The 13246-nt window shown below is 43.1% G+C and overlaps 1 protein-coding gene across 1 annotated transcript in view; it reads right to left on the reverse strand.

The window, feature by feature from the left end:
- cacna1c (calcium channel, voltage-dependent, L type, alpha 1C subunit) overlaps positions 1-13246 on the reverse strand; it is an 880695-nt gene that overhangs the window by 73306 nt on the left and 794143 nt on the right. Inside the window, exon 41 of the mRNA XM_060902748.1 lies at positions 644-784. Within this exon, the coding sequence (XP_060758731.1) occupies positions 644-784 (141 nt within the window). The remainder of the gene's footprint in view (positions 1-643; positions 785-13246) is intronic.

Below are 13246 nucleotides of genomic sequence, written 5' to 3' on the forward strand. Positions count from 1 at the left end.
CCATTTCTAAACAACCCTTCTCACTGTAGAATAGTGTATTTCATATTGTTTGTAGCTGGTCTTATAACCCTTCCCAGACTGATATCCTTTCTTCTGGACATGATGTATACACACACCTGAGTGTTCCAGATCACCAAACTGCCAGAAGTTCAAGTTTTACAAAGGTAGTCACACTTTTTGATGATTAAATAATATTGTCCATTTCATTAGTAACACATGGCTGCTAATTACTCTCTTAATTAAGTAGGAAGGGTGTGCTTATTTTATATCACCTTCTTTCTGATTTTTTTTCCTCACCTAAGTTTTTTGGTGCCACCTGAGGTTATTTGTTTGTTTATCAAAGTTGGTGAGGAGCACACAATTGAATATTTAGGCCCTGATAAATAAAAACATAAAATTGAAGGAGGGCGTACTTTCTCTTCCACATAACTGTATATAGCACCAGACATGCATGAATATAATATTTCTTCAATCACACTATATTATACTTAAGATGATCACAACACTATAATGTGTTTAGGAAACTGGGCCCAAAGTAAATTATACCAGTTCTTTTTAGAAACAATTAATGTGTTACCAAGAGCAGAAGCTGTAGCTATGGTCTAGACTGAGCAAAAGAGAAGTTAAAAAAAATAAATCAGACCTTCACCCTGAAGAGATCATCTTCAGATGCAGCACACACTGTTTCCTTCATGGCCTTCTCCAGCTCCTCCTCTGCAGTGAGGTCTCCTGATATTGCTCTCCGTATTTCTGGGCCCATTTCATGCAGTGTACGCAGGCCAGCCTACCTCAAATACATATTCAGAATTAAACACCTGCTAGTAATAAAATAAAGTCATTTTCTGTTATGTGTAAAATTTATTAATCAATTGTGGCAACAAAATGCGAACTTTTTCTTTAAAATGTAAAAATAATAACATTTTACTTCAGTGCAATTGCAGGATGCCAAATATTGGACATTAATACATATTATATTATGTAGGTAGTATTCATATAATATTGTAGGTAGTAACTGCTTGTTAATAACTACTGTTTCTGAAATTATGTAGGGTGATTAATGATTAGTAAAGAGACGGCAATATTTGAAGTAGTGCACTGTCTCAACCCCCAGGCTGGGATGATATATGAAGTCACAAAAGTTAAATTTTGGTCTTAACTGGCAAAATTCTGAGAAAAGAGTAATTTTTAATTAGAGTTAAAAATAGATACAATTAAAAGTTCTTAAAATTAGAGCAAAGTTACATAACATTGTGCGACTTGGCCACATGAAACTTGAAGTTTTGCAGTAAAGATGAACTGCAAATATTATCCATGACTCATGATTTACATCAAAGAATAAATGCCATCTTCAGACTTCTATTAACAATTCAATGATTTCTGATGGCATTTTTTATAAATCGTCAGGTATAAGGATATTAAACCAGCCCCGGGGGTTACACAAGACAGTGCATTCTTAGTGCTGGTTCCAAGCCTGGATAAATGGGGAGAGTTGCGTCAGGAAGGGCATCCAGTGTAAAACTCATGCCAAATCAACTATGCAGATGATGAAGAGGACTTTCATACTGGATTGGTTGAGGCTGGCCACTGGAATTGCCTCCCAGCAGGGTACCAGGGGAAACTATACTACTGGTGGGAAAAGAAGGAGAAAGTGAGGTGGAAGGTGAATTTGGAAGAAATGTGAGAATAGAAAAGGCAGGAGAGTGGAATTGAAAGTTGGAACTTTAAATATTGGCATGGTGACTGGTAAAGGAAGAGAACTGGCTGATATGATGGAGAGGAGAAAGATTGACATCCTGTGTGTACAAGAAACAAAGTGGAAGAGAAGTAAGGCTAAGAACATTGGAGGTGGTTTCAATCTTTTCTATCACGGTATGGATGGGAGGAGAAATGGCATGGGGTAATCCTGAATGAAGAGTATGTTAAGAGTGTGTTGGAGATAAAGGGCATGAGTGACAGAGTGATGAGTGTGAAGCTGGAAATCAAATGGATGATGATGAACATTGTCAGTGCATATGTCCCTCAAATGAGGTGCGAGATGGAGGAGAAAGAAAAATTTCTGAGTGAGTTGGATGAAGTGGTTGAAAGTATACCAAAAAAGGAAAGAGTGGTGATTGGAGCAGACCTAAATGGGCATGTTGGAGAAGGGATTGGGGTGATGAGGAGGTGATGGGTATGTAATGGAGTGGAGCAGAGAAATATGGAAGAGCAGATGGTCGTGGATTTCGTAAAGAGGATGGAAATGGCTGTGGTGAATACATACTTTAAGAAGAAAGAAGAGTAAAGAGTAACATATAACAATGGAGGAAGGTGTCCTTGGGTGGAGTATCTGTCAGAAATGCAATCTGAAAGAGACTGGAGACTGCAAAGTGATAACAGGGGAGAGTGTAGCTGATCAGCATCGGATGGTGTTGGGAGGATAATCTTAGAGGTAAAAAGAAGAAGAAAGAGAAAGCTACACCAAAAATCAGATGGTGGAATTTGAAGGAAGAAGATTGTAAGTTAGAATTTAGGGATATGGTGAGACAGGCATTGGGTGAAGACGTATTAGATGATTGGGCAACTATGGCAGAAGTGGTGAGGGAGACAGCTAGGAAAGTGCTGGGAGTGACATCAGGACAAAGAAAGGAAGACAAGGAGACTTGGTGGTGCAATGAGGAAGTCCAGGAGTGTATAAGGAGGAAGAAGTTGGCAAAGCAAAATTGGGATAAAAAGAGAGATCAAGAGAGCAGACAAGAATACAAGGAGATGTGAAGGAAAGCAAAGAGAGCAGTGGCAAAGGCGAAGGAAAAGGCGTATGATGAACTATATGAAAGGTTAGAAACTAAGGATGGAGAAAAGGACCTGAGCAAGACAATGAGATCAAGCTGAGAAGGATGTGCAACAGGTTAAGGCTGATAAAGGATGCAGATGGAAATGTGGTGACAAGTGAAGATTATGTGTTGAGAAGGTGGATGGAGTACTTTGAGAAGCTGATGAATGAAGAAAATAAAAGAAAGATAAGGTTGGCGGAGGTGGAGATAGTGAATCAGGAAGTACATCAGATTAGCAAGGAGGAAGTAAGGAGAACTATGAAGAGAATGAAAAGTGGTAAGGCAGTTGGCCCAGATGATATACCAGTGGAGGCATGGAGATGCTTCGGAGAGATGGCAGTTGAGTTTTTGTCTAGATTGTTCAACAAGCTCTTGGAAAGTGAGAGGTTGCCTGAGGAGTGGAGAAGAAGTATACTGGAACTGATACTCAATAACAAGGGTGATGTCCAGTGCTGCAGTAACTATAAAGGCATAAAGGTGACCAGCCACAGCATGAAGTTATGGGAAAGAGTAGTGGAAGCTAGGATCAGAGGATAGGTGGAGATATGTGAGCAGCAATATGGTTTCATGCCAGGAAAGAGTACTACAGATTAAATATTTGCTTTGAGAATGTTGATGGAAAAGTATAAAAGGCCAGAAGGAGCTGCACTGTGTGTTTGTGGATTTAGAGAAGGCATATGACAGGGTGCTGAGAGAGGAGTTGTGGTACTGCATGAGGAAATTGGGAGCGGCGGTGAAGTATGTGAGACTGGTGCGGGATATGTATGAGGACAGTGTGAAGGCAGTGAGATGTGCAGTGGGAATGACAGAAGCATTTAAGGCGAACGTTGGATTGCACCAGGGCTTGGCCCTAAGCCCTTTCTTGTATGCAATGATAATGGACGGGTTGACAGATGACATCAGGCAAGAGGCAATGATGTTTGCAGATGATATTGTGACCTTGCAGCAGCAAGAGTCCTTATTAGAACTAGAAAATATGACCACATCACCCCTGTCTTATCCACACTGCATTGGCTCCCAATCAAATTTCATATTATTTATAAAATACTACTATTGACCTTTAAAACACTGAATGGTCTCCCGCCACAGTACCTGAGCAAACTTCTGGTCCTTTATGACCTGCCACGCCTACTTAGATCAAAAGGTGCAGGCTATCTGCTGGTACCTCGTATAGTGAAGGCTACATCAGGGGGCAGAACCTTTTCTTACAAAGCCCCACAGTTATGGAACAGCCTTCCAAGTAGTGTTCAGGAATCAGACACAGTCTCAGCATTTAAGTCTAGGCTGAAAACATATCTGTTTAGTCAAGCTTTTTGTTAATAGTGTTTATGAGAGAAAGGAGTAGATCTGGAGGGTCCTCAGACATAGAGTGTTTTGGTAAACTGGGATGTATGGATGCTGTCAGTCTCCCACTTGCTTGCTCACTTGAGCTTGTTGATGGTGTAGTGACTGCTGCTTATGTCCCGGGGTGCCCTCATGCCTGTGTTACCTTCTGGCTCTCCCCTTTTAGTTATGCTGTCATAGTTAGCTTTCCTGGAGTCCATGCTTGCACTCAGCGCAAAATGTATACTGCTCTAACTCATCAGGTGACATTGGGCATATCTAACAACCTGTGTTTTCTCTCTCTTTCTCTCTCCCCCTCCCCCTGTCTGTCCCTCTGAGTTACATGTCAATCCTGAGATTGAGATGCTGACCTCCTCTGCTCTTCGGACCTGCCTGATCCATCCTGATGCCCTACATCTGGTTGGAGTCTTATCACATCGCTCCTGTGGAGGACGACCCCATATGTACAGTTGAAAGTCACACTTGGAAGATGTTCTGGACACTTACAGTAATGCTTTTATGGCTGAGGACTACAGTTGACTTGCTAACTTTAGGACTCCAGTTGTCATGAACAGTTTTGCACTCAAGTTTCCATAAATGAAGAGTTATAACATCAACGAAACTGACTTCATGTTAAAACTGTTAATGTTATAATCACGTTATCTGTTATCACCCAAATGAAGATGGGTTCCCTTTTGAGTCTGGTTCCTCTCAAGGTTTCTTTCTCATGTCGTCTGAGGGAGTTTTTCCTTGCCACCGTTGCCACAGGCTTGCTCATTGAGGATAGATTAGGGATAAAATTAGCTCATCTTTAAAGCCATTTCAATTCTGTAAAGCTGCTTTGCAACAATGTCTATTAAAAGTGCTATAAAAAATAAACTTGAAACTTGATCTGTAGTGACAACAGGGAGCAAATGGAAGAAAACTTACAGACATGGAGGTATGCACTAGAGAGAAGGAGAATGAAAGTCAGTCAGAGCAAGATGGAGTATGTGTGTGAATGAGGGTGAGGACAGTGGAATGGTACATCTACAAGGAATAGAGGTGGTCAAAGCAGATGAGTTCATATATCTGGGGTCAACTGTACAAGGCAATGGTGAGTGCAGAGGAGAAGTGAAGAAGACAGTGCAAGCAGGTTGGAAAGGATGGAGGGTGGCATGGTGGTGTAGTGGTTAGCACTGTTGCCTCATAGTAAGACTGTTCCGGGTTCGAACCCCATGGCCAAGTGTGTGGAGTTTGCATGTTTTCCCCCATGTCTGTGTGGGTTTCCTTCAGGTGCTCCAGTTTCCTCCATGGTTGAAAGACATGCAGATTAGGTAAAATACCCAGCCACTGGGTTTGCACAAGCCAGTGCATACTCAGTGTCAGTCACAATCCCAGAAAGATTGGGGACAGTTGCATCAGGAGTGATTTGTGAGAGAAGATTGCCAGCAAGAGTGAAAGTGAAAGACATGTTATTTCTGTTTCCGGTTGAGAATACGTCATGCACATTCTGGCTACCGCTTCTCACTGGAGCTTTTTTCTTTTTGTTTTTTGTGTTTGTGTACAAACTAGACATAGACTAAACACTCATATATGTACACACACACACACACACACACATACACACACACATAAATTGGTGCAAATAAACAGTCAAGGGCACTTGAGGTATAGCAGGTAAACATGAAATAAGCAGTATAAACAATAAACTAGTAGCTGTTAAGGTGAAGTAGTGCGGAATAGTGCAAATGAGCGAGGTAAAGTGAAATGTGCAGTCCCTGAGTTCAGTGTGTTAATGAACGTTAAGAGTATGTGTGTGTGTATGTGTGTGTTGGGGGGGGGGGGGACTGTGAGGGTGACATGTCAGATGTTGAAGGGGGGGCAGGGGGGTGTGCGAGCAGAATCTGTGGCAGGGGGCAGAGGGGGGAGGAGGGGCAGAACAGGGAGGGAGTTGAGCTTCCTGACCGCCTGGTGAAAGAAACTGTCCTTGAGCCTGCTGGTTTTGGGCCAGAGACTCCGCAGTCTCCTCCCCGATGACAGCAGACTGAAGAGGCTGTGAGATGGGTGGGTGGGGTCACCTGCAATCCTGATGGCTTTGCAGGTGAGGCGGGAGTTATAAATATCCATTAGAGAAGGGAGAGAGACACCAATGATCCTCTCAGCTGCTCTCATGATGTGCTGCAGAGTCTTGCAGCAGGACATGGTGCAGGCGCTGTACCACATGGTGATGCAGCTGGTCAGGATGTTCTCAATGGTGCCTCTGTAGAATGTGTGCATGATGGGGGCCGGGACTCTTGCTTTCCTCAGTTTGCGGAGGAAGTACAGATGCTGTTGGGCTTTTTTGGCCAGTGATGTGGTGTTGTTGCTCCAGGACAGGTCTTCAGAGATGTGCACACCCAGAAACTTGGTGCTGCTCACCCTCTCCACTGCAGCACCGTCAATAGATAGTGGAGCATGCTGGGTGTGCGCTCTCCTGAAGTCCACAACAATCTCCTTTGTCTTCTCCACGTCCAGACGGAGATTGTTGTCCTTGCACCACATGGCCAAGCGGCTCACCTCACTCCTGTAGATTGTCTCATCGCCATTGTTGATGAGACCCACCACAGTCGTGTCATCCGCAAACTTGATGAAGAGATTTGAGCATCATCAGGGACCAAACACACCCACAACACACACTATTCACGCTCCTACCATCTGGCAGACGCTACAGGAGTGTGAAAGCAAGGACTACTAGACTGACAAACAGTTTTTACCCTCAGGCCATCAGGCTTTTGAACCACAGATTATAATCACCATATACCTCTATATTTCCATCAGGCTTTTGAACCACGGATTATAATCACCATCTACCTCTATATTTCCATCAGGCTTTGAACCACGGATTATATTAGCAATTTTGCACAAGACATTGCACAGTATATCTACCTCTATGTTTGCACATTGTTTGTTTGCCTCTCCTTTTTTTAAAAGACATTGCACAGTATATCTACCTCTATATTTGCACACTGTTTTGTTTGCTTCTCCCTTTTTTTTAAATGCTATCTTCATTTTTCACTCTACCTTTATATTTTGCATTCCATATGCACTTATATATATATATATATATATATATATATATATATATATATATATCTTTTTATATTGGTAAGCATAGTTTGGTCGGGCAATTGCAAAATAAGAATTTCATTACCCAATAATAAACCGCTGTGTCTGTTATTGTGTATCTCATCTCATCTCATCATCTATAGCCGCTTTATCCTGTTCTACAGGGTCGCAGGCAAGCTGGAGCCTATCCCAGCTGACTACGGGCGAAAGGCGGGGTACACCCTGGACAAGTCACCAGGTCATCACAGGGCTGACACATAGACATGGACAACCATTCACTCTCACATTCACACCTACAGTCAATTTAGAGTCACCAGTTAACCTAACCTGCATGTCTTTGGACTGTGGGGGAAACCAGAGCACCCAGAGGAAACCCACGCGGACACGGGGAGAACATGCAAACTCCGCACAGAAAGGCCCTCGCCGGCCCCGGGGCTCGAACCCAGGACCTTCTTGCTGTGAGGCGACAGCGCTAACCACGACACCACCGTGCCGCCGTTATTGTGTATATGACAAATAAAAATCTTGAATCTTGAATCACTGCAAATTTAGGTTTAAGTAAAATGTATGGCTTCCAACCTCATTATTCAGCGGCTTATAAAATAGCATTTGATCCTGCACATACTGATATTTTGTATGATTTTTTTCTAAATTGCTTTGACAGTTACTTGTGCACATAAGTTAATGAACACATGATTAAAATAAATCAACTATATTGGATTGATTAATTATATAAATTGTTTTGGGATCATAACATTTCTGTGGGATGTCATCTGTTTGATCACACTTTTACATTGCTATTTTGAATTGTCAAATTAATAAAATAATGCCAGTATTTTTATGCCTCTGCCACTGTAAGGTGCAGGAGGCATTATGTTTTCAGGTTGTCCGTTAGTCCGTGCGTCCGTGCGTGCATCCGTCTGTCCGTCTGTCCGTCCCAAAACCTGGTGAACACGATATCTCAAAGGCTAATGAAAGGAATTTCACCAAATTTTCACCATTTGTGCGCTTTGGGACAAACATGAACTGATTAGATTTTGAGATCAAAAGGTCTAAGGTCAAGGTCACTGTGAGGTCAAATGTCTGTCCGGGAACCTTGTGAACACAATATCTCCAAGGCAAATCATAGGAATTTCATTAATTAATATCAACTTTCATTGCTATGCAGATGACACCCAGCTCTACCTGTCTGGAAAACCCTCTTCCACCCTCCCTCCCTTACCACCTGCTTAGCTGAAATCAAATCCTGGTTCACCTCTAACTTCCTGAAACTGAACAGCGACAAAACTGAAGTCCTCCTTGTAGGCACCAAATCCACCCTCTCCAAAGTTGACAGTATCTCCTTTTCAATTGACGGTTCTATAGTCTCCCCCTCCCCTCAGGTCAAGAGCCTGGGTGTCATCCTAGACAGCTCTCTATCCTTCCTCTCTCATATCAATAACACTACATGGTCTGCTTATTTTCACTTACGCAACATAAATCGTCTTCGCCCCTCCCTCACCTCCCACACCACTTCCATTCTTGTATACAGTCTTGTCACCTCCCGCATTGACTACTGTAATTCTCTCCTTTTTGGTCTCCCTCAAAAATCCCTTCATAAGCTCCAATTGGTCCAGAATTCAGCTGCCCATATCATCACCAATATGCCCTCTTTTCATCACATCACCCCAACACTACAGACTCTCCACTGGCTCCCTATTAAATACAGGATCAATTTCGAAATTCTACTCCACACATTCAAGGCCATCCATAATCTTACCCCTCCATATTTGTCCAATCTTCTCCACATTGCTATCCCCTCTCGCTCCCTCCGATCCTCCTCCTCCATCCTCCTCACTGTCCCCTCTGCCAGCCTCAGTACTATAGGGAGTAGAGCTTTCAGTCGCTCTGCTCCCCAACTCTGGAATTCACTCCCCCCCCGACATACATAATATCGACTCTCTACCTCTATTCAAATCCAGACTGAAAACTCACTTGTTTCAGTGAGCATATTCACTGTGACTCTTACCATCTCTAAATTCTCTGTCTACTTTCTCTGTGCTTTTATTGTGTCTTGTTTTACTGTTTTTTTTACTCGTTTTTACTGTTTGTATAGTGTCCTTGAGTGTTTTGAAAGGTGCTTCTAAATAAAATGCATTATTATTATTATTTCACCAAACTTTCACCATTTGTGCATTTGGGGACAAAGATAAACTGATTAGATTTTGTGATCAAAAGGTCTGAGGTCAAGGTCACTGTGAGGTCAAATGTCTGTCCGAAAACCTTGTGAACACAATATCTCCAAGGCTAATACAAGTAATTTCACCAGGTCAAGATTACTGTGAGGTCAAATGTCCATCCCCAAATCACAACTTAATAAGGTGTGTAGTCTACCAGGCGGAGGCATCCCCATTGATGCCATTGGCGTCAAGTTCTGTCTAGTTTTTGTTAATTTGATGCACTTGCCTATCATCAAAACATGCTCACAGTCTGAAGGAAACCAAGCACTCATCTGCTACACTTACTGTTCACTGTCAGTAACAGTGCAAGTTCCTGGCAGCCTTCAAACATGGCCGCCACGGACTACAAATCCCAAGTGCCACAGCGCCCTCCCTTTCCCGAATTCTGATTGGGAGTACACCTATTTCTAATCACTCTCCCTATATAAGCATGCCAAACACTCCAGCCTGTTGTGAAGTATTGTTCTGTGTTCTCATACCTGAGCATGCAGAGCCTTTCTGTTTCTTTGACCTGACTCTAGTGTATTCTGATTCCCACTACATATTTACTGACTTTGAGACTCTGGTTTTCCTCCAACACGCTGATTGCACATTGACTGACCTTTGGCATGAACCTGACCTCGATTCGCGTCACACGACTTGGCTTTGTTCACCAGTTTGCGATGCACCCACTCTTCCCTGCAATTTTGTCCTTCCATGCCTACACTTTGACATTCACCTTTAATGTTTTTTTGTTTGTTTGATTTTTTGCTTTGTTTTTTAATTTAAATAATTTGGTCCTCAAAATAAGCAGTGGTTCCATTGAGGATGCTGTCTCTTCCAGTGTCATGTATGCTTAAAACTGTTTTGTGCACTTTAAAGATAAAATACTATTAATTAATTATTAGTATTTTTTTCTCTCTCCATGCTTCCACGGAAGGCGGTCGTATTTTCTGCTCTCCCTCTCCCTCCTTTTTTCCCTGCTTGTGCTTCTGTGTCTTGTCTTGTCTGCTGTACTTTTTGAAGAGACTCTCCCTGCATTACTTTCTAAACTAAAAAAAGCATGGAATTGATAAACTGGTCTCCTAACGAAATTGACACAGTTTTCTCGACGAGAAGCCTGGGTTCAGGGGAACCTGTCTGTCCTGCCGGAACGTTTGTGGCCGGTTACACGATGGACACGTGGGAGCGGTGGTGGGTTGTGTGCCTGGCGATTCTTTCTGTGGAGGACATTGAAGATATCTACCTATTCGGAACCATGATTACAGGACTTTTGCTGATTGGATTAGGCATTGCCCTGGTATATCGAGGAAATCAGACAACGGTGACAGCTGATCAAAGCCCCACAAAGCTGCCCGATATGATTGGAGTGGTGGGCAAAGCTGTTGGCACTCGGACTGTGGACATTCAGAACTTTAACCACAAAATGGTTGTTATCTCGGAGCAGCTTTCAGCTTTGCAAGGAATACGTTTTTCGGAGATCAATTTGAATTTGAATAGAATGGACGGAATGGACAGATATGGACGAGCGGTGTGGACATGCAAAGACTGCGTCTGGAAAGACCAAACAATTTATATCTTATCGACATTCAGCTCCCTGAGACAGCACCGGCCTCGGTTCAGGCCGTTGCTGAGACAACATTTCCCCCTGAAGGTCACTGTCAGGAGACACTCTCGCATTCCTCGCATTCCTTCTCTAACTTTCCGTGGTCACCATTTTTACCCCCAGTGTGACAAGCGGGTGCGTGACCAGCGCCTTCATGGCTGCAGGAGCGGACGGCTGCTTGCTTGCGCTGGATTACCTCCTCCCTTCCCCCCTCCCCCCCTTACCCCCTACCCCTGATTCCCCCCCTCAAGTCCCGTGTTTAAAGTGTACTTGTGTTGTTGTGTGCTTATGTGCAAAGGTTTTTTAAATGTTCCCACACTGTACTCCTGACAGGAGCATAGTGGGGGGGTGTTCTTTTTTTCCTTATCTTTCCTCATGTTGTGTTTCCTTTTTATCTTCATCCCTGTCTTCCTGTCCTGTCTACCCTATGTCAATTGTATGTTGTATATGTACGGACAGGTTGATGGCTAATTTCACTGGTACATGTGACTAGTGACAATAAAGAGCATCATCATCATCATCATCATCATCACATCATATACATATTTAATATTGGTCTCAAATTGCATTACATGGTTTTCTGAGTGTGTTTACAGTCCAAAACATGCACTTCATGTTTAAGTCTAGGCTGAAAACATATCTGTTTAGTCAAGCCTTTTGTTAATGGTGTTTATGAGGTAAAGGCATAGATCTGGAGGATCCTCAGACATAGAGTGTTTTGGTAAACTGGGATGTATGGATTCTGTCAGTCCCCCACTCACTTGCTCACTTGAGTCTGTTAACGGTGTAGTGGCTGGCTGTTTTATGTCCCTCATGCCTGTGTTACCTTCTGGCTCTCCCCTTTTAGTTATGCTGTCATATTTAGTTGCCAAAGTCCCTGCTTGTACTCAGTGCAACATGTATACTGTTCCTACTAATTCAGGTGACACTGGGCATACCTAACAACCTGTAATCTCTCTCTTTCTCCTCCCCCCCCCCCAAAAAAAAACTGTCCCTCTGAGTTACATGTCAATCCTGAGCTCGAGATGCTGACCTCTTCTGCTCCTCGGACCTGCCTGATCCATCCTGATGCCCTATGTCTGGTTGGAGTCTCATCACATCACATACCTAACAATCTGTGTTCCCCCCCCCCTCAGATCTGTCCCTCTGAGCTACATGTCGGTCCTGGGATTGAGATGCTGACCTCTTCTGCTCCTCGGACCTGCCTGATCCATCCTGGTGCCCTGTGTCTGGTTGGAGTCTCATCGCATCGCTCCTGTGGAGGACGGCCCCATGTGGACAGTTGGAGGTCGTGCCTGGAGGATGCTCTGGGCTCTTGCAGTGGTGCTTTTGTGGCTGGGGACTGCAGCTGACTTGCTGACTTTAGGGCTGCATTTGACTTGCTGACTTTGGGACTGTGGTTGTCGTGAAAGGTTTTGCGCTCGGGTTTCCGTCGGTGGGGGGTTTATAGCATCAACGAAGCTGACTTTATGTCAGGACTGTTAATGTTTATATTCATGTTGTCTGTTGTTGCTCAAATGAGGATGGGTTCCCTTTTGAGTCTGGTTCCTCGCGAGGTTTCTTCCTCATGTCGTCTGAGGGAACCACCATCGCCACAGGCTTGCTCATTGGGGACAGATTAGGGATAAAATTAGCTCATATTTTAAGTCGTTCAAATTCTGTAAAGCTGATTTGCGACAACGTTTATTGTTAAAAGCGCTATACAAATAAACTTGACTTGACTTCAGTGTGACATATTGTGGTGTCATGTCAGAGAGTGGTGCTGAACTTAATACTGATTAATACTTGAGGTAATGCCACAAGAAAAATGGGCTCAAGTCCAAGTTTAGGAATGTGTTTAACTGAGAAATGCTTCTGTTTTATTCAAAGTAAATTCTGTGTGCACAAATCTTGTGCAACCTCTAAATAGAACTTAAGTCTGTAGTTACATCTGAGGACTAAATATGGATGTATGCAATTTTGGTACTGAATTCTCTGAATATGCCACTTTATGCATTTGTGTCTTGCATTAAATAGGACACCTGATGCTATGTAGGGAACAAATGGGAAGGCTAAAGATTGAATTTTGCTAATATATTCTCAAGTATTGAGTGAGACTTAGTATTAATGTCCATCTCAGGTGATCTAGCTGAGTGGCCAGCAGAGCTGTTTGTCCTTGGTATTTTCATGTCTCTTGAATGCATCTCCTCTGACCACCTGTCATCGAATCATGTCATGACTAA

This window comes from Neoarius graeffei, chromosome 21 (assembly GCF_027579695.1).
Source record: "Neoarius graeffei isolate fNeoGra1 chromosome 21, fNeoGra1.pri, whole genome shotgun sequence".
Taxonomy (NCBI): Eukaryota; Metazoa; Chordata; class Actinopteri; order Siluriformes; family Ariidae; genus Neoarius; species Neoarius graeffei.